This window comes from Ips typographus, linkage group LG4 (genome assembly GCF_016097725.1).
Source record: "Ips typographus isolate SLU linkage group LG4, UJ_Ityp_2.0, whole genome shotgun sequence".
Taxonomy (NCBI): domain Eukaryota; kingdom Metazoa; phylum Arthropoda; class Insecta; order Coleoptera; family Curculionidae; genus Ips; species Ips typographus.
In genome coordinates, this window is record NC_138425.1 from 11,706,513 (window position 1) to 11,729,484 (window position 22,972).

Here is a 22,972-nt window from a genome sequence, read left to right on the forward strand (position 1 = left end):
CTGCACTAAGCCACCTTAATAGTGGACAGCGGTCGACAAGCTCTGAAGGCTGATGGATTTGCTCATAAATGTTGATAAATCTTTGGTAAATCTCTTCATAGTGCTATTTAACCAAGTTTCAGTGAGTGATTTGTTATATAAATACAACGTACTTTTATGAAAGGTCTAATTTTTGCTTCAGTGATCCGCAAAGCTCCTTTAATTCATAGGGATACTAGACCTTTTGCTTGTAGTTAAATACCTCTCTTTTAGGATGTTATCTATTTAATTTGATTTAAATTCAGGCTACAAGTACTTTTCTTACCAAATCGTATACCAACCTAATTTCCTAGGCATGATCCACAATTATTTGGCCGGCTTTCAATGATTTGTGTTACCTCTAATGGCTACAGCAACAATACATCTAAATGTAAACAAATAAAGACTTTAGGTTAATTAGTGGAAGTCCCTGAAGAATGGGACACACTTGAAGTTCTAGCATATACGAATATAGTGTGATGGAACCAGTGTTACAAAGACTAGGAGATGTTACCATCCAGAGGCTTGAAAGACCAAAAGACCCAAAACAAGACCCACCAAGTGCAAGCAGTAATCAAAAGGAAGCACAAAAGCCTGCTGAAGAGAATGAGGACTCTGATGAATTGTAGTAAGTGTTTGATGTTTATATTAATTTTATGAGTTGATACACCTGAAAAGTTTAAAACCAATACACCATTATTATTGATGACTTTTAATCATTACAAGCAAGCAACCTTGAATAATTTAATGTTCTCAGATAAGTATTACCATTATTAAGATTGGTTACTTCCTCTGAATTGAATGTTTTGGTTTATGATACTTACTAAGTAAAATCAATTCCCAACTCCCATGTCAGCTAAATCTTCCATACAGTCATTACAAGTTAATGAGAGACCAATAAATTTAACTGAACATGTTATTTACTCCAACTGCATTTTTGAATGTATTTTCAGCCCAACTGATGAAGAGAGCCTTGAAGATTCAGATGAAGAAGAACATCACTACAACCCCATCATTCCTAAAACATTACCACCTGCCCAACCACCTCAAAACCTGAAAAGGTCTTTTCCACCATGTGGCTTAAATCTCGGACCTGAAATATCCTTTAAGAAGTTTAAAACTGATGAAAAAACCACACCTCCTTCAAAACCAACCCCAAAATCTGTAGTGAATCCTCCTCATTCTACTCCCATCTCAAAAAATGAAAAACCTACCAATTCAACTACATCTGCAACATTTGAAGATGAAGATGAGCATAATCTCAGTGATGATGACTTGTCCTACTATGATTCAGACTTGGAGTCTGAGGGGGAGTTGCAGGATCTTGGCTCTGATCTTGGATTGAGTTTGAATGTTGGTGAAGGAGTGAAGAATACAGAGGCCAAGACATCAGGTTTGATTTTTTTCTATGTGGTGTGTTCAGTTTTTTAATGAAATGATTTAATTGACTTTGTATGTGTTTTGTAGTTTTTTAATAAAAGCAATATTAAACAAATCAATAAATATGTGGTTTTTTAAATGGACTAAGAATGAAGCAATTTATAAAATTGATTAAACTACTTATTGAAAATATGTTTAATCAATCCTTCTGAAAGTCACATGTATCAGCAGTTTTATGTTTCAGTTAATGTGGCTTAATGTTTATCTTTGCATACATAACTTGAATGCATTGAAATGAAAGAGCAATTTGGTATTGTGTGTCTCATACAGAAACTATATAAAATACAGTAATGTCATTTATAGTAAAGACTGATAATTATACAATTATTATAAACCTTTTTATTTGTCAAGCTTTCAGTACTTTTGAAACAAAAAGAAATGTGTATCTATAAAATATATTTAGTTTTATTTTCTTAAGCCTTAACTATTCTATTGTTTAGTTGTAGACCCAACCATTCCACCACCATTTCCAGCTGTCTCAAACTCAGATGGAAATACATCAGTATCAGCAGCAAAACCTACTAAACCTTCAGTTCCTCCCCCAGCAAAACCTCCACTAACAACTAGCAATGATGATGATGATGAAGAAGAGGGTAGTAATGGAGAAGACGAATCTTTCTTTGAGAGGCTGGTAGAACAGGCAGAGGTACCTCCTCCAACTCCGTCTACGCCGAGTGTTAAGAACGAAAGCACTGATGAAGAGTATGACGTGGATATAAAGGAGAAACTGAAAGAAATGGGCGAAATTACGTTTGCTTCCGTGAAAAAGGGAGATAAACCAAAAAGCACTGAAAATCCTTCTGAAAATGAAGTTGTGATAACAAAAAAATCGGGCGAAGAAGTGTCCCTGATGAGTAAATTTAATATGCGTCGAAACATCCGAGAAGTTATGGATGAGACGAAGTTGGACGAGACAACTTTGGCAGCTCAAAGGCAGGAAGCTGAGCGATTAAAAAGGGTTCAAGAACAACAACGAATATTGAGGGAATATCAACGGCAGGCCCAACAGGAAAGAATGCAGCAACGAGTGCTGTCACTTCTACAAGGTGATGGTTTTCCAAAACCAGGACCGTCAAACCAAACGAGAATAGGCAACACAGTGCTAGTAAAACTGCCGAATGGTCAAACAAAACCGATGACAAAAGTGCCAAAACCCCCATTTGATATGCTTAAAATGCCGCGACCAGAATCGCCCCATTTGAGATATCCACATCCCAGTCAAATGATGGGTTCAATGGGGCCCATGGGACATATGGGGGCACCTCGAGGTTATCCCCGAGGGGCGATGCAACACAGACGAAACAGTGGCGTACAGTTGCCACCATCACTTAGTTTTTCTCCTGTTTCTAAGAGAGGACCTCCCCTAATTCCTACTCGATTTCCACACAGCGACAGTGACAGCGAAGGCGAAGACCGGAAGAGGGATATTTTCGCTAAGTCCCCGAAAGATAAAAGAGGTAAAACTGCGACTGATTTGGGCTATCTGCACGGATGGAATTAAGTATTGATTTACAGGATTATATACAAATTATCGTGCAAATGGTCCAAACCTATATTCGAAACAGTTCAGAATCAATATTTTAAACTCCTTAGAATAAAGTTAATCTGAACTGAAAATATACTGGCACTTTACAATAATTTTTATAGAAACCGTAAAATCCGATGATATTGGTCAATTCTGTCTTTCTATAGAAATTATCCTATCCTAAGACTAAATTTACCCGGAAGTTAAATTAATGTGGTAAAATTTCAGATAATCAAACGATCGAAGTATCGTCAGATGATGATTGTATCGTGGTTTCTGAATCGGAAGCTGATCAGGTTGAGGAAGAGGAACACGATGATCCGAGCAACTCAGGAATGCACACCAACGACGAGTTTAACCAACCGGACGAACAAGGACGGGTATTGGTCAATGTTGGTCATGCCGAAGATGAACCAGATGTGTTTGTAGCGCCACAAATTGCTAGGATTATTAAACCGCATCAGATTGGCGGAGTTCGATTTCTTTATGATAACATTGTAGAAAGCATTACAAGGTACATTTCAAGGGTTTTAAAATGTGCTCGGTATGAAATAAATTTTCTGGATAAAGGTTTGATTCTTCCGCTGGCTTCGGATGCATTTTGGCTCATTCAATGGGCTTGGGAAAGACACTTCAAATTGTCACATTTTCCGATGTTTTCCTACGATACACGCCAGCAAGGACGATTTTATGCATTATGCCGATTAATACATTGCAAAACTGGATGGCTGAGTACAATATGTGGACACCCACTGCCGATGTAATTCCAAAGAATAATAAATTTAACAGTCTTCACACTTAACACTTTGGGTTATTTTATTCTAGGCCGTATCCAATAGTCCGATGAACGCAAGCGGAGAAGTGCGACCTCGGAGTTTCCACTTGCTTGTTCTAAACGACTCTCACAAATCACTTGTGGCTAGGCAAAAAGTGATCCACCAATGGCAGTCACAAGGCGGTGTGTTATTGATTGGTTACGAACAGTTCAGACTGCTTAGTATGAAGAAAAATCCGAAAACGAAAAGGAAAGCGATGGCTGCCCCTGAGGTACCGGAAGATAGCAAAAACAAGCATATCTTTGATGGTAAATACTGGTTTTTCTAAATAAATTAGCCCCCATTATTAAACACTTTTTTAATTATTATTGTCTGAAAAACACTAATATACAAAGTTATAAAAATGTTATTTGCAGAAATCTACACAGCTTTAGTGAATCCAGGCCCAGATTTGGTGATTTGTGACGAAGGACATCGCATTAAAAACTCACACGCTTCCATTTCCACCGCTTTAAAGCAGCTTCGAACTAAACGTCGTGTGGTACTGACAGGTTATCCATTGCAGAACAATTTGACTGAGTACTGGTGTATGGTAGACTTTGTTCGACCTAACTACTTGGGTAAAATTATCCGAGAAACTCTCTCTGAATGCGTTAGACGGATATTTGTTGCAGGTTCAAAAACGGAATTTCTAAACATGTTTGAACGTCCAATAATGAATGGACAGTGCATAGATTCTACTGAGGCGGACATCAAATTGATGCGTTATCGGGCGCACGTTTTACATTCATTACTGGTCGGTTTCGTTCAACGGCGCTCCCACACTGTTCTTCAAACGGTGTTGCCTCAGAAGGAGGAATATGTCCTTCTGGTGCGTTTGACTCATTTCCAGCGCCAACTCTATGATAGGTTTATGAACGAAGTCGTAAGAAAGCAGTCGGTTCCCAACCCGTTAAAGGCATTTGCTGTTTGTTGCAAAATCTGGAATCATCCCGATGTGTTGTACAATTTCTTAGTAAAGCGTGCGGGAGGAGAGGCAGTGGATTTAGATTTAGAAGAAGTGGCCAGTACTGTTAGTGGTAAGTATATTATTTAAATCTGTCATTTTAGTCACTTCTACATTAATCAGTAGGAAGAGTAGACTACTTCAATTGTACAAATATTATCAACATAGTCTTATTTTTAAGGGGTTTCGACCGCAACTGATGCAAAACCAAAGAGAGGTGCAAAGCCCCGGAAAACGCCAGCCAAAGGCCGAAACGGGAAACCAGCCGCTTCGGTAACTCCATATAGTAACAGCACTGAGCCTTTTGCCGGATTGAGTCCCATGCAACCACCCACTGCCAGCACATCTTCAAACGTACCTTCTTCCAACCCAATCCAAACTCAGTCTGGCAACAGTGCCTCTTCTTTTCCTAGTACGATCAAAACTGAAACCAACTACGGCCCGTACACTGACGAATTCAATCAGCCGAGAACCACATTTGAAGGAATTTCTCAGTTTTTTGACGATCACGTTTCCCAGTCTTCTTACGATGAAAACGCTCAATTTTCGTCGTTTGGTTCTGACGTAACCAATTTTACGCCTCAATCTCAAGCTAATTCGTCGAACGCCCCCGATAATTTTCTACAACCCACCCCAGCCACCAGTACCAGCTTATTTAATATGGATAATCAGAATACAGTGACCGTCAGCAGCAGCCAGACTAAAACTACTCTGTCACCGTCGATTCTACCTTGTTTGCCTTCGGGAATTTCATTGACGCCGATAGGTGCGCGAAATCAAGCAAGTAATGCTGGTGGGCGTGGTGCCGATGGCATGGATGTTAGTTCAACAGACTCAAAAACGCAAAAGCCGAACGATTTTGGGGCGCAGAACCTTCCAAGCCAAAATCCGGGAGGTCAAAGTTATCCTCCTGGATTTGGACTGGAATTTTGGGAGACTGAAAAGAAACCAGATGTTCAACCCGGTAAGTTTGAAATACACATGAATCTTTAAGATAAAGCTAAATCAACATTATGGTAGTTTATTTACGCCTTATTGTCAATATGTAAACAGGTCCTTCAACTCTAAATTCATCCTCAAACAATTCCAACACGAACCCGGCAACTGCTTGGCTGAAAAAAGAAGAAACTGGACAGAGATCTAACTTGATGAATTCGCTAAAGAGCGAATCGAGTAACGAGTCTAAACCGAAAATCAATATTATCAGCGACATTAAACTACCGCCTGGTTCATGGCCCGACAAGAAAATCAACATAATCAGAAACATTAAAATCGAGCCCAAGAAAGAGGAAGAAGATAAACAGATGGTCAAGCGTGAACTGGAGAAGATTAAAAATGAGCTGAAGAACGAGTTAAAGATTCAAGACGATGTAAAACCACCAGCCTTAAATGATTCACCTATAGCTAAGTTGGCATCATTATTACCTCTGAAAGATTCGAAAGAAGATAGTGGAATTCCTTATGATTGGGTAAGTTTTGATTATGATTGGTTCGTTTGTTAGGTGGTGTGTTATGTGAGAAAGTTTAATTTGCAGGCTATAGACTTGCTGAAAGATTACGTCCCTGGTATAATCGAAAATGGAGCCAAATTTCAAATTCTATTTTGCATTATAAAAGAAAGTCTGGCTTTGGGTGACCGATTGCTGGTCTTTAGCCAGTCGCTAATCACTCTGGATTTAATAGAACAATTCTTGCAATCAAGCGAAATACCGGGAGAGACTCAAAAATGGGCACGAAACGTCAGCTACTATCGATTAGACGGGTCGACGCTAGCTCAAGAACGCGAAAAATTGATTAACGAGTTCAATTCTAATGCGAAGATTCATCTGTTCTTGGTGTCGACCAGAGCGGGCTCCTTGGGTATCAATTTGATTGGCGCCAACCGAGTCGTCGTTTTAGACGCTTCATGGAACCCATGCCACGACACTCAAGCTGTGTGTCGTGTATACCGTTATGGCCAAAGAAAGCCTTGTTTCGTGTATCGTTTAGTCGTTGACAATTGCCTGGAGAAGAAAATCTATGATAGGCAAGTCAGCAAACAAGGTAAGTGACTAATGTATATGAATTGTAAACCGTATTATTTGAAGTAGTTTTAATGCACTGTGTGACTATATTAAGTTTTTAAAAATTTCAATAAATTATATCTTTATTTACTAATTATTATTAAGGGATGTCTGACCGAGTGGTAGACGAATGCAATCCAGACGCTCATTTAACAATCAAAGACGTGAGCACACTCTGCTTCGACGACAAAAAAGACGAGGGAGAAATAAAAGACTGGTCTTTTTGCAAAGACAAATACATCGACATCGTCCTGCAGAAGGTGCTCGAGAACCACGGCACTACCCTGACTAAAGAGCCGTTCCAACATGAGTCTCTCTTAGTAGACCGTAAAGAAAAACAACTCTCCCAGCAGGAGAAACGACTTGCCAAGAAAGGGTACGAGAGAGAGAAAAATGCGGCTAGACAACCCTCTTATTTGAGTGGATCAGGGAGAGGTAACATTCATTTGCAATCTTTGATATTTTTTTGTTATATTTTATTTTTTAGGACATCGACCAGTGGCCTCAGTTCGGCCAATGCAACAAGGCGGAGAACGCCCATCAAGGTGGATACCAGCTGAGCACTGGCAACGTCAAGGCATGACCGCCCAAGAAATGACGTTGCCTTTGGACGTGGTGATTCCCACCAACCAACCAGAAAAAGGCAATATTGTACTAAAAGCTGGCCAGAAAGTACTAGTCTTAAAATCGCCTAAGGGTGTTTACATGCAACTAGAAAGTGGCAAAATAGTCGCTATAAAAACAGCAATTAAAGTAAAAGGAAAAGCTGACGATAATTCCGATCCTATGAAAGTTTTGGGCAAACATGCGCCACCTTTTATGCAGCCTCATATGAAAAGTTTGCCTCCGATGCCGGGGACACCAAAACGCCCGCCGAAGCAACCAGGCCCCTTCATACCAGGAATGACAAAAATGAATGTTAAAAGTGTTCAGAAAACGGTTCCTAATTTAGTATCAAAAATACAAAGTGTGACCAAAAGGATGCAAAATCAGCCAGATAAAGGTAAATCATACGAAGTGGGTACGGAGATTGCCAGATCTTTAAGGGAAGGGGAAGTCATGCCGGGAAGTAGCAGCGAGGATGAACATCCTCCACTTCCAGGAGAATTAGCTCGACCAACCCCTCCTCCTCCTATTCCCAAAGAGGGTGCTGACGAGTTGGAGAAGAAAATCTCACAATTAAAGAAAAACATATCTATACAAAGGGTAAGTGTGGTTTTCTTTTATTGATCCAGTATTCTAGAAGTACATTTGTATGTTATGTAAATATTTTTATTCAGGTGACTAGTGGTGGAGTTAAACAACCCTTAAAACCGCCTCAAACTGTCGCACAAACATCGTCGGCTTCACAAGGGGCTCCATCAAAACCGTCTAATAATCAACTTCCTATTAAACTACCACCAGGATTGCTTCAAGACAAATCAAAATCGAAGCAGGCTGATTCTATCCTGGATCGTCTAGGCCAGAGCTCGTCTTCCATGGACACGACACCGTTCCAAGAAACATTAGACAGCATCACTGCGGGCTTCAAAAATCCTGATCACTTGGATCAATTGGACTCTGATGAAGAAGAAGAGGAGGACGAAGATCGGCCTCCAATGGAAGACGAGGAGGATTTGGAGAACGAGGATAAAGATGCGGGGCTTACAGACGATTCTATGGGGGGCATGAAACATCCGGTATAGTTTGAGTTTTTTTACTAGTGGATGTGCGTTACTTTGTCTTACTTGTGTAGATGGAGGATGAAGGAGACTTGAATGATAGCGACGATGTGACGTACGTTTCTGAACAGCCGTCAGGGTCGATGGGAAATCAGTTCTCCAATCAGCAACTTGGAACAGTTAAGTCTGAAGGTGGTGACTTTAGCAATACAGCAAGCGGTAACTACGGCTATAACTACAACTACAACGTGCCACCTTATCAAAATCCACCTCAAGGTAAGTTATTATTTGACACTTTATGATAAGTGTTTGAGTAATTAAATTTATTATTAAAAAGAAATTTCCTGTTCAACACCGAGTTTGCGATAATATTTTTCAGGTTATGGTTATCCCCCACAGCCTCCGCCGCCGTTTGACGCTTACAGCGGATACACGCACGGTCAACCGCCCTATAACTATGGCTACCAGGGTTATCCGCCCCCTCAGCCTCACTATCCACCGGCTCCACCTCAAACCGGCTACGACTACAACAATCCAGCGCCAGTTTACCCCAATTACCCGTATCCGCAACAGTATGCCCCTCCTCCTCAAGTCTACCCGCCTCCTGCGCAAACGGCTCCGACCACAACATACACCGAATATTCACACTATCCGAACCAGTCACAGCAACCCGGCTCGAATTACTACCAGAATAATTGAGGTGAGGAATAAATATGTGAACGGTGCGAAAATCGCGTTGTACAAAAAAAAAACTTAAATTTTGTGATATATAGCTTTTTAGTTCCTTCTTTTTTGTTTACAACCGCGAGCCGATTGACAAGTCAGTGGAAATGGTCATTTTTGTGACTATCACGCTTTTCATTATTATGACAATGTTTGATTTTGTTGAAAACTTGAACGATACCATTGAGTGTTAATACTATCTACTAAACCAGTTAATGAACAGGAAAAAAAGTGTATCTGAGAAAAGTATTACTTCTTGTAATATTTTGTAAGGAAATTCTGGTCTGTCTTTTATTCATGTTGCATCCAATTGATAGGGTGATTAAAAACTACTTTTTATTTCAAACACCTTCTAAAAAGTCCTGTTGATAAAACACATCTATCGACACATTTTTGTACACATCACTGTCGGTTCTTTAAAAACCGTTTAATCGTTGAATAGATGTGACTCTTTAATGTTATTAGTGCAATGTTAGTCTGGTCCCTCATTCAAGTTGTCATTGCAATGCCAATTGACGATTGAGAGTTTATATTTCTAATTCTTACGGGTTTTTTAATATCCTAAATTATTATTGACTATTATATTTAGGCAAAAGATTGAGGTTCCTCAGTATCAATAGATTTAAAATGCTGTAAAAGCAGTTTAGTGTATATACAATCGTCACTGAGCATTGGATTGGGTTAGCACTTAATTGATATTTCCTGTGTCAGAACAACAATTTGTAATTTGCTGTTACAAAATCTTGTTAATATCATGAAATTGTTAAATTATTTTCTTCGAACCAGTTTCGAATGTAAAAAAGATAGGATAGGCTTTAAACTATAATTATTAAGTGATTTCTGATTTCCTTATTTATACTGATAATTTTATAATTTTCACTTGTTTTAGGCATTTATATGATAAGTACATAACTATAAGATAATCGTCTAGAAGGATTACATTATATAAGTTCCCCAAATAAACTGTAGGTCAAATCAGACAACTTTCCCAGTGTTTTCTTGTTCCGTTCCTATGTCGATTATAGGAAATTCACATAAACTAATCGTATCGACCAAACTAATTCTTGACGGCCAAGGGCAAAAGTTCTTTGTTTGTTTTCATTACCCTTCGGTTACACAAGCTCCAACGTTAACCATGAATTTTCTTCAGCTTGACGTTATTTGAGTAAAAATCCGTTTATATGTCTGCTAATTTGCTAACGTTAGCAAAGTGGCTGCCTGCAACTATATTAGAGCACGAAGCAACCTTCCAAAGATGTAAAACACTTCGGGATGCTTGTTTTACGTTGATTGCAAAGATGATCAAGTTGGAGGCTACGATAAAAGTGATCATTTCAAAAAAAGACAACACTCCTTTACCTATTAAGGTTTGTTATTTTTTAAATTTGGTCATCATAAATTTCTGACAGGTGGGCGTTACAGGAGCTGGAAGACATCTGTGAAAGTCTTGAAAATATTGCAAGTGGATTCGATGGGTGTTTTCAAGGCACTGCAGACAGCGATGTGCATCCATTGCTGGACAAAAAATTTGCAAGCTTTAGGCAGATTTTGGCTAAAGTCAAATTGCAGTTATGTTTTATTTTGCAAAGCTTTATTAGTAATATCAGCCATTTGTTTGTGGTTTACGGTGATGTTGTTTTGTCTATTACTTTGAGGTAATATTTTCTAGCTCATCTTGTTACGTCTTAGTATTTTTGTATATTTTAGAGCATCCAACTCGTACAACAGTCTGTTAGAAATGGATTCAAAATTTCACTTAAGCAGCACATCACACAGCGTCTGTAACAACACCTGCCCGTACTTGATGTTTCCTCTCCGGAAATTTTCAGTCACAAAATTCTTGCAAATCCTGGCTTCCCAACGAGCTGAACATTGTTGTCATCGACTTATCGATTGTCTTTTAGACACTTACACTGTACAAGATAATTCAGATGACGACAATAGCTCTGACAACTCTAGCGTTGAAATTTACATGTGAGAATTTGGCTACTACTAGCCCGACTATTTTGACTATTTTAGTGTGTAATCCAGGGCGTTAACTAAACACTTGTCACCTCCTGCCGAAAGTCGCAGGCAAGATGCGAAAAAGGAAAGACAGTCGTCCGTAAAAAAGGAAGGATGTAGCACTTTCCTAAATCTGGAAAATATGTTGGCTGATGAAGAAACAAACGCGCTTGTTTTGCTCAAACACATTCAGAAGTTGTCTCCCTCAATGTTGGGTAAAGATTTTTTGGGTAAATCGAAGAAGGGGGGCAACAAGCTCAGCGTTAAAATGACTGAAACTGTACTAGAGTACTACGAGCAGATTTTATGGTCGGAAGTTGGGAATTACTTGGAACACGTGATATTATGGTGGGCTGCAAGTCCTTTAGCTTCGAGACCACCTAGATCTAGTCAACATCTTAGAGAGTGGATAAGTACTTTTGTTCCAACTGGTAAGTGATGTTTTATGGGGTGAGAGTTTTCCGTTAGAATGTGGGTATAATTACAGCAGACGTACCACCAGTGATACTTTCAGCTTTAACAAGTCTTGCAGATGCTTTAGGAGTCCACATAGCGTCCACTTTATGGGACAACACATTCAGACAGGCACTGATAGCTGCAAAAGTAACGGGAAACCCTGAAACGGGCAAAGCGTTTTGCAACGTATTGCAGGAGCTTGTGTGCCTTTGTAACTTGTACGAAATCACTTCCGAGTGGATTGCTGGCGCTCCGCTGAATGAGTTGCCTTTGGTGGAGCAAATACCAGTTCTTCATCGACTTGGTTAGTTTCCAGTTATTTTTAAAAATTTAATTTCTAATTAAGTGAATGTAGATCACAGCATTCACACAACCAGACTGTGGGCAGTCAGTGAATGTAGGAAAATCGCCAACACTTGGAACGTCAAGTCGTTTTTTGCAGTGACCCACACAGATATTGTAAACTGTTTGGTACAGTTAAATAACTTGCGCCTCGCTGATCACACTATTGAAATTGAGAAAGGTTCTTTGGCTGTTCATGTGGAAGTTTGTGCTTTAATGCGAGCCAAACTGGTGTCAGAGGTTAAGGAGAATATTCAGAAGTTAAAGGTCTGTTTATTTGTTTTGTAGGTGATTAAAGATTTCTAATACTTTATATTAAGGATACTCCGGCTGAATGTATCAAATGCATGGCGTCTATATGCAAAATAATTAATTTGGCCAATCTTCAAATGATGTTTCCTCCTAAACCGTTGTGGAAAATTATCCGAGAAGAAGTTCCAAGTTCTGCCAGTTCCTATGTTGTTAAATATTTAGGTACAGTACAACCAAAGTCAGTTAAGAATTTGAGATCTGTTTTTGTGGGGTCTGCCTTAGTTTGAGCTTTAAAACTATTTTCTTTTTAATTCAAACTAACAGACAAAATGCTATTACCCGTACTGAAATCCGTCACCGACGATATCATTTGCAACATGGTGCTCACTTTAATATGCGAATCCTGGCTAGACCACATCTACGCGGAAAAAATCAAATTTTCACGCTGGGGAGCATTCCAATTACTATGCGATTTTGCGTTTGTAAGTGTTTGGATTGAGGATTGTCCCTTTATCACAGATGGGATTAGAAAGAAACTGCTCAAAAACGAAATTCTTAGAAGATGCGAAGGGGTGGGCAGGTTATTGCTACGATGTCCGGGAGAACGGTTGAAAATGGTGGACAAGAAAATCAAAAATAAGTCACCGGCAGGTTTGCTTAGGGGGATGTTTTAAATAAAGTGCAGTAATAGGGTTTTTTTATTTATTCAGGAGAAAGGGAGGACGAAGTGGAACACCAAGAAATGCCGGCGGAGATGTACGTGCCCAATCAGGAGCAGTGGCTTGAATTGAGAGCGTCAAAACGAAAATCCGTGTTTAATCCTTTATGCTGTTAAAATCAGTTTTTGTTAATAAGATGAATTTATCAGACAATTTTCTGACTAACTTTACTACTCTTTTATACTACGATATGGTTTTTTTTATACTTAGACTCATTTTGCAGATTGCAATGTGATATTTAGGGATTAAGTATAAGGAAGCTTTTCTTTTGGTTTAGACTCAATGAAGGCTAAATTATTGCCTAAATTTTTGCATAAAAATGGTTAAACCTACAAACCTATTACCACTTATGCCGCCAATTTTGAAGCGCAAATGGTACTCACGTTTACCTTATGTTCTCTTCTTCCTTTCACTTTTCATTTTATAAGTACTAAATGTACTAATTAACATTCAGCGCAGGAAATTAGTCTAGTTAAACTATACCTTTACGTTAATTACAAAATTCCCAAATTTTCTTGAATGGGAAGGTCAGGAAAGTTACTTATTATTACTGAAGTCGTATTAAGTTTAGATACAAATTTTCACGCAGTAGTTCAAATTTCCCGCTACTAAGGTGACATCTGTCATTTTCACTTATGTTAATAAAGTGTGATAAATCGCCTGACCTTTTCCGAACCTTTCGTTAATCTGAACGTAAGGAAAAGAGACAAACTCTATAACGCGTGTGTGTTGGATTAGTTCGCATAAAATATGGCAGCTGACTTGAGAAGATAAGTCCTATTCACTGTGAAAGTTCAAAAAAAGTGCCACTTAATTCTAAAGTGTTTTTCGCGAATAATAATAGTGTTTTTTGAAAGCATGACCTAATAATACCTATTGTTTAACTGTGTTTATTTTCCTCGTTAGTGTAAACCCCTCTTTTCTACACCTGTGAGTTTGCAAGTGGAACGTCGATCATTTTTAACTAGCTGATGACAGTCAAGATTTTCTAAAATTAAAGTGAAAAGCCAAACTAGTGTTTACCATCTTTTCAGGATATTATCTCAGTTTACCTAGTTCTCCAATTTTTCTTCTTCAACCCTATCAACACTACACCTCATCCAAATTTCCAACAATTTTGTCACTTTGACAGTGCCACTTTGAGAAAGTGATTATGCTCAAATTACCAGGTAAATTCTAAAGTATGTGCAACAAGAGGACCTATAGAACATCAATCACTCGTACTGAAATATGTACGAAATTGGTTAACGACACATAGTGGTTCAGTTTAATATGATGTACCAAACAGTGGCCAAACATGAATCGGCCTCAAAAAATTCTTGTATATACGACACACCGTGCGACCCCAAAGATAGTGACTATGAAAAGTTGTTTTGTCCCAACAATGAACTGTCCGCGCCCCCCAAATCCAGATGTGATAGATTGAAGACTGGTTCAAGTTGTCAAGCCCTCAAACATGCAGTGGCAGCTCTGCATCGTTTGGATGATTTTCACAAAGAGAAAATTGGATCTGGGTTTTTTTCTGAAGTATTTAAGGTAAGGCAGCTTTAACTTGAAACTAAAACACACTCTTGTCAAACTTAGTTTGTTTTGTATTGAAAGTGAATTCAATATAAATACACTTCAGAAAACCTTGTCTCAAAGCTCCAAAATGTTGTCAAACTGAAAATGCACATGAAGTAATAGATTTTCTTTGAGTACAAAACAAACTACATCTCTTCTATGCCCTTTTCTGAAAGTGTTTGGAAATTTTTACATAATGAGAAAATGTAGAAAACAAACATCTAAATATCCTAATAAGAATCACTCATGTATACTTTATTAGGTCTGGGATAAGCTTAAAAACTGTCACATAAAAAATTGAAATAGTGTCTATATTAATGAAGCTTAAGGGATCATTGGATTAAGCTTTTAAGGTAATTTTAATCCATTCCCAAATAAAACTTTCATTCAGGCTTGGCTTAGAAATACACTGTCTATTATACAGTCTCTCACAGTCTATTCTGGATGTGAAAACGCAATTATTTAGTTTGGGCACTGAATATTTAAATAATTGTCATTTAACTATAATCATATAGCCAGTTACAGACTAGATTTAAGCAGTTACTGTTCAATCATTCTTGTATGAATTAGATTGGCATCATTCCAGAACTCTTAGAAAACAAAATTCCATCTTTAGCCTAGTATTTTACATTTTCTGGTGAGACTTGCTGTATGATTCACCCATATGTGGGTCAGACAGAGGGTCATGCCTTGCTTTGCAATAACCTCCATAATTCCATATTTGTAAAGGTTAATGGTTCTTTGCTCTAATCTTGACATTTTTCCAGGTGACATATGGTCTAAAAATTTCTATTACTTCAATAGGTTTGCTTTGAATTAGTTAAATAGTTACTCATTGGACAAATAAATCATTAGAAAAATTTGCTCAAAATCGCGCATTTTTGTTTCCTGTTACACACATGCTTTAATACTTTAATTGTTTATATTTTGCGATAAGATAGAAAACGCGTCAACCAACATGAATTTGGAAATGATGGTTTTAAAGTTGATTGTAACTTAATCAGCATTATCTGGATTTTTATTATTAAACAATAGACTGCGTAAAAATTTGCATTTTTGCGTTAACTTTAAGTTATCAGCTCTTCTCTTTAGTATTGTGTAATTTAAACTGAAGTTTTAAGGATCCTAAAAACTTTTATTTTTCAACTTCTCTAAAACATTACAATGTTTTGGTTGATGAGTTTTTCAACAGCACACTTAATTTGATTCTTGCAGATCAATACTTTTATAATATTTTTCCAGATATCTATTAGATAATGTTCTGATAAACTGCACATCTGTGACGCATAAAAGCAGGAAACTTGTAATGGTTGTAAAACGTATTACACCCCTACTGTTTACTCATCTGTTCTTGCATCTGTCTATTATGCTATTTACAGCATTTGTAGTAAAATGTATGTTTCAGGTTGCCATCAACCTTACCAATCCTCAGAGGGTTTATAAATAATACATATAAACAAAATTGATATAACATTGGAGAGTTTTATTAATTACACCTTCTATACAAGTGATCAAAATTTTATCTGCCATAAATTGAATTTTTATTAGTATTGGATCAAACAAAATTATTACCTTTTTCTTAGTTTTATATTTTGAAAAATGATACCAATTATTTAAAAACATTTAGATTTTTTAATAACTTTCTTATACCAGGAAATTATTGATAGATACCTTATTAGGAATATTCATCTGAAACTCTGCTCAATTTTTTTTTTTGCATTCCAGGTTACTCATAAAGTAACAGGACAAATCATGGTCTTAAAAATGAACCAGCTTCGATCAAATCGGCGCAACATGCTGAAAGAAGTGCAATTAATGAATAGACTGTCCCATCCAAATATTCTTAGGTAAGTAGTCCTGGGAATTCTTTTTTTTTGCTTTTAATCATTATAGTGGAATTTTACAACAAATTAAAACAGTTGTATGGAACACAACTATTTTAATACTTTTGCTAAAAAGGAAACAAAACAAGACCAAATAATTGTGTATTAAGGTTAATGGGCGTTTGCGTACACGAGGGTCAACTTCACGCCCTTACGGAGTACTGCAACGGGGGTTCCCTTGATCAACTAATTCAAAACCGAGCTATTGCTCTACCACAACAATTAAGGCTGAGTATAGCAGCTGACATTGCCTGTGGAATGGAATACCTTCATTCCAATAATATATTTCACAGGGACTTAACCAGTAAAGTAAGCATTTTTCGGGCGCGTGTCTGGTGTGTCCCTACATCTTTGTACTTGTAGAACGTCCTAATTAAACGGCTGGATTCCGGCCATCGGCAGGCAATTGTTGGTGATTTCGGCCTTTCAGCTACAATTCCGGACCCCGTTACTAAAAATAAGCTTTGTACAGTTGGATCGCCCTATTGGATATCTCCAGAGTGCCTTAAGGTGATACTTTCTACTAATTTTATAGATTTTCAAATTTAACATTTAAATACTTTAGGGCCTATATTATGATGAACGTAGTGACGTATTCAGCTACGGAATAGTTTTATGTGAGTTGATTGCCCGAGTGGAAGCTGACCCGGATCAGTTACCCAGAACTGATAATTTCGGGCTAGACTACTTGGCTTTTACCGAGCTGTGCGGTCCTAACGTTGTACCTGACTTTTTAAAACTTACTTTTAGGTAAACAAGGCTGCAGCTGGATTAAAAGTCCCTAATTACACTGTACAATTTTCAGGTGTTGTACAATAGAACCGACAAGTCGTCCTACTTTCAGTGAAATTAGAAATACCTTGACAGAGATCGCTATGGACATGCAGAAAGTGAAGGCCAGCAGGGAGTCGAGCATTTCGAGCTGCGCGGCCAAAAGCGAGGAGCAGTTACCTTTGGCGTTGGTGCACACTTCAGCGCCTCAACACAGAAAAAGTACGTACTTTTTTCGGTTCACTTTGGACTTGCTCGGTTGTTTATTTCTTACTTACCTGTCTGTTAGCAGTGACAATAATAAATATTTTGGACTTTTGTTGGTAACCTATACAGTTCAATGTATTTTCTTTCGTGTTTGGGAGTTGCTGTACGGTTGCTTGTTGAAATGTTTATTTAATATTTCTGGTAGATTCTAACCCATTCTTTTACTTGTTATGTGGTATAAGGTGTTAACGTAATTTTAAGGAATTAACTGAAAATATAGTGTTTTAGTTTCTTCACTAACAGCGAGTTTTATTTTAGTGCACGGTTATTAATACTAATGTAATGCATGAACCTAATTGATGCACCCTTTTGTAGTCTAAAGTAATTGCATGGCTATCCATATTTGTTGTTAAACCTATTTTGACATAATAGGCAACCAACAATACATTTTATTATTGAATTTTGTTTTTGTGTTGCATGTAACAGGAGGTAAATGATTTGACTGGATTATATTCATGATAAGAGATATTGTTCATGAGAGATAATATTGAATGATTTGAAATTGTGAATTTGAATTGATAACAGTAAATGGAAACCTTGAGAATTTTAAGTGTTTGAGGTCCACCACAGAAAAAGATCAAATTTTTTCAAACAAAGGGAGAGTGAGGGGGCCAAAGAATAGACGCACGAATTGAGCGCTAAAAAGTGCCACACTATCATTCATCACCATTTAGAAAATATATAAAAACTAAATTTGACCTGGTGCATCTCCAAACAATAATCTTCCTAACATTGCCAATATTTACGAAAAACTTTCTTTTTTAATTTTCGCTCGTTTAATTTTGTTTGCTACTTGATCAATATAGTATTAAAATCAAAAACAATTATTTGCAGTTGTCCACCGACGATCTCTATCAGAAGACGTCTCAATACTCTCATTGTCGATGTTTTTATCACCAAGCGACAAGGCACGACGTCACGCAATCACTATGTGCAAACAAGATCCCCACTACAAACCACGCACTACGAATCCATTTGCGGCCCTCACCCAGTTCCACGGCGTCAAAAAATTGCTGGGCAACTTCTCTTCCTGTTGCGAGTTACCATCGCCGTTTGTTGAGCCTCCGGCCACAGAAACCCCAAAATCTCTGCCGGGTTCTCCGACCGCCCCCCGAAAGTACTGTAAAAGCAAATCGGCCTTGTATGTGCACCCTCTTTATAAAGGGGGTTCGAGCAGTAACTTGTCGGAAATTATTGGACCAACCGAAACCCCCAGTTCGGCGAATCTTCGACGAAGAGGTTCCTGCGAGTCCGGTTTCTACTCGAGTATCGGAGAGTGTTTGTCACCGAACAGCTTATGGGGAGACAGTGGCACCGCAGTAAGCTCGTTGAGGTCCTTGGACGAACTGGAACCGGCCGAGCTCCAAGCTTTTTGCAAACGAGCCTCATCTATTTACACGGACAGCAGCGAAGACATATCTAGTTTAGGTGGTTCGGACTGTTTTGCCGATCTGCAACCCAACATATCAACAATCGTGGAATACTTTGAAAAAAAAGGGGCTACTCTAAGACACCCGGGGGGCGTAAGAGGCGGACTACAGATGAGTTCTAGAATCGCTACTTTGAGACGCTCCTTAGAAAGGCAAAACTCATCCGGGGCGTCCGGATCGGGGATGCATCTCACTCCTCAAAGGCCGAAATGTTCCAGGTTAGTGATCTGCGAAGGGGCGGTTAGATCTAAGTTGCCTCTTTTCGATAAAAAGTAAGTTTACTTGACTTGATCAACTTGTTTTAAATTTTCAGTACATTTGAAGTGTGTAAAAAATCACACAATTGGGCAGCTATTTTAACAGACAATACAAAGTTGTACAAAAAAAGGTTTTTGCAATGAAAGTGCTACTTTATTTTGTAGGTCTAATTGGAACAATAATTGAAATAAATTGTACTTTGAGGGTGCTTTAAGGAGAACTGCAACTTCCATCAGGATTACAACATCCTACAATCATCTGACATGTTTATAATAATTCAAACAAAAATTTGATATGTTGACATTTTTCTTTTCACATAAAACTACATAAATTCCTTTTTAATTTCTACAGAGCATGTAATTCAACTTTCTAAACCTTTTAAGTATAATTTACAATTAATAAATTATTGAACTGTAACATTTTTAAGTAGCAGCATTCTGACGATACAGTTACTACATTACAATGTCTCTTAAATAAGTATTTTAAAAACTGGTTGCATCCACGTTAATATACTTTCCGTTTCTGATTGCTTAGGAGCACAAAACCAGTATTTGTGGCTAGTACCAATTTAGCAGGGTTAACTAGAGGTTATTTTAAAAGTGGTAGAAGCATTTTTCTCTTCCAACTCCTAGGTAAATTCACGTCTTGCTTTTTGCCGTAAATATACCAGCTAAAAAGCTATTATCTAGTGCCAGCTATTATTCCCCACCTTATTCACGTGCATCACTTTTTTTTTGGACCTTTATTCACTCTTGTGCTCATAAACACTTGGAATGAAGTAGACTGATCACTTAAAATTAGTTGAACTGAAAGCAAAAGTATTGTGGAAATTCATCATTTCTTTTCGGAATGAAATTATACTAATACTCTTTAGTGTTCTTAAGTTACAGAGCTGTCCAATTTAGTTAATAAAAAAAGTATCTAAGTTGGTATAATAAACTGTTTTTGTTCTATAATATTAATGTAATGCTGACAAAATGTTTTATATTTATTGTCAGAACTAAGTCTGAAATGCCAATCATGTTACAGCATCGTGTACGGTAAATTACACGCTAAAAGTTTGATTAATGTAAGTAGGTTGATTGTAACTAAAGCAATAGTTTTTTGTGTAAATTACCGATAGACGATTGCATAGTGATCTTGTACATAACTATTTAATATGAAAAGTTCCTTATTAATGTAAATTCAATAAGTGGATTTGTTAAAGAAATTCTTCCAATAACACTTAGGGGTTTCTTGAGTATATTGTTATACCTGTAATATCCTGTATTTATAATGGTATGTGGAGTTTGTCAATAAATAAAAATAATATATAAAGGATTCAAAGCTTGATTTCCTTGTCATACATAGTCTAATTACCTTAATCAATACACAAAAAGATTCTTTAAAATTAAAATAAAGCTGCAGCCTTTTAGCTATGTACAAAAAAAGTCACTATAAATTAATACCAGCAATTTAACTGCTCCAAAAGAAATAAAATCCTAATACATTGGCAAATATCATTCAACTTAAAATTATCACATTCAGTCTGTTTTCAGTCTCTTCACTGAAACCAATTGTTCACTACCTTGTGAGTTTGAATCATCAGAAAATGTCATGTGTGTGGATGAGAAATCAGTGGGGCCTTGTGAGTCACTGACTGTAGAAAAACCTACACAAACAAAAACCATTCAGCATACATTTAAGTAAAAACTAGACAAAAAACATACAAGTATTTGAGTCTTCAGCTAGACTGAAATTAGAATTGGAGTTTGAGGTATCCACCAAAGGGGGTGCCAAACCTTTTCGTGAAAAGTTTTCTTTATTATCCCGACTGTGTTTCATTTTTTTAGTTTCACTGCTTGTCACTGGCACCCATTTGTATATTTTCATGGTTGTGTCTCCTATAGTCACCCATTTTTTCTCCCTATAAATTTTAAAGTCAAAACTTGTCTCAATATCTTTGCTGGTTTAGTTAGTTATTTAGGCATTTGTGGCAAAAGGTAATTCTATCAAAGACCTTTTGTTTCTATGATGTGTAGGTATATTAGGGGGATCTCTTTAGAACACAAACTTAACCCTCTAATTAACTTTTTTTTCCATTTCTAGGTTGGTTTTAACCTTCAAGGAAAATAACATATTTGGGAAAGGGTTTTTGGTTTTATTTACATATAGGGTAGTATAGGTAATGTTGGTGTTTATTGTGGGTTATCCTTAAACTGTAGTTTAGGGTGTACTTTCCTGGTTGTGTATATTCATATACTATTAAACGTTAATATTTTTATTGATTTTTATGATTACTACCCTGTAACTTACCAATGGCGAACTTTCTCTATATTGTTCATCACTTTTTTGATGTCGTCTTTGGCCCTACTGCGGGTCTCCGCACGGATTGACCGTGACATTGTGGCTCTTTTAAGTTCCAGCTTTCCGGTGTTGATTCTAGCGGAGAACGGAAAATTTTTGAGGACCTATTCAATCAGTTTAAAACACTTTTCTGTTGGCCTTTTGATCGCAACGAAATATTTATTGAATTTAAAAGACCAAAAATCGAAACTTTGAAACTCCAACCCCAAACTCCCAAAACCAAACATTTGGTTATGGTTACTGACAGTTGACAAAACTAAAACGTCAACGGATACGGTGGACTCATGTCAACATTTGCGATTGAGGTTATGTTACATAAGTAAAAATAACAAAATAAAAATAAAATAAAGGGCACAAATTAATATTTATTATAATTATAAAATTTAACAATGTCGGGATTATGTAGGAATACAATAAGATTAAGCTTTTTTCCGTTTATTAAAGAGCTGATATCCAAAGACAAAGTTGATTCTAAAAACACTGAAATTGCACTGAATACTACAGAGTTGGCACCGGAAACAGGTTGGGATCGCCTAGAGAAAATGTTCACAATAAAGTAAGTTAATTCAGTAAGCAAAAATTGTGCTTCAGGTTTTAATTCTGGACTTATCTAGTGAGTTTGGTGAGTTCACACCAGACTTACATTCAGTCATTCAAACTGGCTGGATGAGCATGTTTATTGGGGGAATCTATGGAGGAACTCTTGAAGGAAGAAATGCATATGAAAAGTTTATAAAAGCAAATGTAGCATCAAAATTTCATAGTCATTTTGAGGCTAAGGTAACATTATTATGTAGTCTCTTAAATTGAGTTTAAAAAATAATGTTTCCCAACAGCATAAACTTCAGGATGCCGTAACTTTAGGTTTTGGAAAAGGTGCATTTAGATGGGGTTGGAGGATGGGATTGTTCTGTACTACTTTTATGTAAGTACTAGTAAAAAAAGTAATGTAAGTAATACAGTTTACTTCAGGGGTATCTGTACCACCATGCAGGTTTATAGAGGAAAGTATGGTATAGTGGAGTATGTTTGTGCTGGTACAGTTACTGGAGCAATGTATAAATTCAATATGGGCCCAAGAGGGTGGATTGTAGGTGGTGCTCTAGGTATTTACTAGACTTGCAGTGGATATACAGTTTTAAAGTTTGAAATTTTAGGTGGAGCTTTAGGAACTGTATGTGGAGCTATTACTTTAGCTATTTTGAGCTTCAGTGGACTCTCAATGGAAGAGGCAAGATTTTGGCAGTACAAGTGGAAAGATGCCAGAAACAAACAAGTTCACTTAGTAAAAGAAAAAATGTGTGAAGATGATGAGAATATAGAAGAATTTATAATACATAATAAGATGGTTGGTGATGCAGGAAAAAGTTTAGATAATCTTGAGAAGAACTAAGTCAATTATGTTACCTACATTTTAATTTAAACATGAATAGTTAATGTTTATTGGTGTTTTACTTTCTTGTGTATAA

General features: G+C 37.2%; 5 protein-coding genes across 6 annotated transcripts; 4 read left to right on the forward strand and 1 right to left on the reverse strand.

The window, feature by feature from the left end:
* Window positions 1-4: 4 nt before the first annotated feature.
* LOC145727402 (uncharacterized) lies at window positions 5-10,195 on the forward strand. Of its 2 annotated transcripts, none has more exons than XM_081976935.1 (17): window positions 5-85; window positions 333-646; window positions 972-1,411; window positions 1,899-2,915; window positions 3,212-3,497; window positions 3,554-3,743; window positions 3,809-4,067; window positions 4,176-4,379; window positions 4,434-4,838; window positions 4,947-5,729; window positions 5,819-6,234; window positions 6,301-6,808; window positions 6,934-7,263; window positions 7,316-8,034; window positions 8,109-8,507; window positions 8,564-8,765; window positions 8,869-10,195. In XM_081976935.1, exons 2-17 carry the CDS (start codon window positions 498-500, stop codon window positions 9,186-9,188), a joined length of 6,627 nt encoding a protein of 2,208 aa, XP_081833061.1. In that variant the 5' UTR covers window positions 5-85; window positions 333-497; the 3' UTR covers window positions 9,189-10,195. The 2 variants fall into 2 exon arrangements, with proteins under 2 accessions (XP_081833061.1, XP_081833060.1); XM_081976934.1 differs by having other exon boundaries at window positions 22-121.
* A 110-nt stretch (window positions 10,196-10,305) lies between these two features.
* Window positions 10,306-13,196, forward strand: LOC145727411 (uncharacterized). The gene is made up of 9 exons (XM_081976962.1): window positions 10,306-10,579; window positions 10,635-10,867; window positions 10,920-11,186; window positions 11,244-11,647; window positions 11,704-11,976; window positions 12,028-12,281; window positions 12,335-12,488; window positions 12,591-12,917; window positions 12,977-13,196. Exons 1-9 carry the CDS (start codon window positions 10,394-10,396, stop codon window positions 13,099-13,101), a joined length of 2,223 nt encoding a protein of 740 aa, XP_081833088.1. The 5' UTR covers window positions 10,306-10,393; the 3' UTR covers window positions 13,102-13,196.
* Window positions 13,197-13,721: 525 nt separating this feature from the next.
* On the forward strand, window positions 13,722-20,477 carry cdi (serine/threonine kinase). The gene is made up of 7 exons (XM_081976969.1): window positions 13,722-14,521; window positions 16,274-16,395; window positions 16,542-16,740; window positions 16,795-16,941; window positions 16,997-17,181; window positions 17,237-17,424; window positions 18,304-20,477. The coding sequence occupies exons 1-7, from the start codon at window positions 14,258-14,260 to the stop codon at window positions 19,173-19,175; spliced, it is 1,977 nt and encodes a 658-aa protein (XP_081833095.1). The 5' UTR covers window positions 13,722-14,257; the 3' UTR covers window positions 19,176-20,477.
* On the reverse strand, window positions 20,471-21,743 carry BCL7-like (chromatin remodeling complex subunit BCL7B-like protein). Its single transcript, XM_081976987.1, has 3 exons — window positions 21,453-21,743; window positions 20,867-21,063; window positions 20,471-20,808 (listed from the first exon to the last, which is right to left on the reverse strand). The coding sequence occupies exons 1-3, from the start codon at window positions 21,539-21,541 to the stop codon at window positions 20,681-20,683; spliced, it is 414 nt and encodes a 137-aa protein (XP_081833113.1). The 5' UTR covers window positions 21,542-21,743; the 3' UTR covers window positions 20,471-20,680.
* Window positions 21,744-21,790: 47 nt separating this feature from the next.
* 140up (RPII140-upstream gene protein) lies at window positions 21,791-22,946 on the forward strand. Its single transcript, XM_081976981.1, has 5 exons — window positions 21,791-22,059; window positions 22,118-22,283; window positions 22,340-22,428; window positions 22,476-22,609; window positions 22,661-22,946. The coding sequence occupies exons 1-5, from the start codon at window positions 21,893-21,895 to the stop codon at window positions 22,894-22,896; spliced, it is 792 nt and encodes a 263-aa protein (XP_081833107.1). The 5' UTR covers window positions 21,791-21,892; the 3' UTR covers window positions 22,897-22,946.
* Window positions 22,947-22,972: the final 26 nt, after the last annotated feature.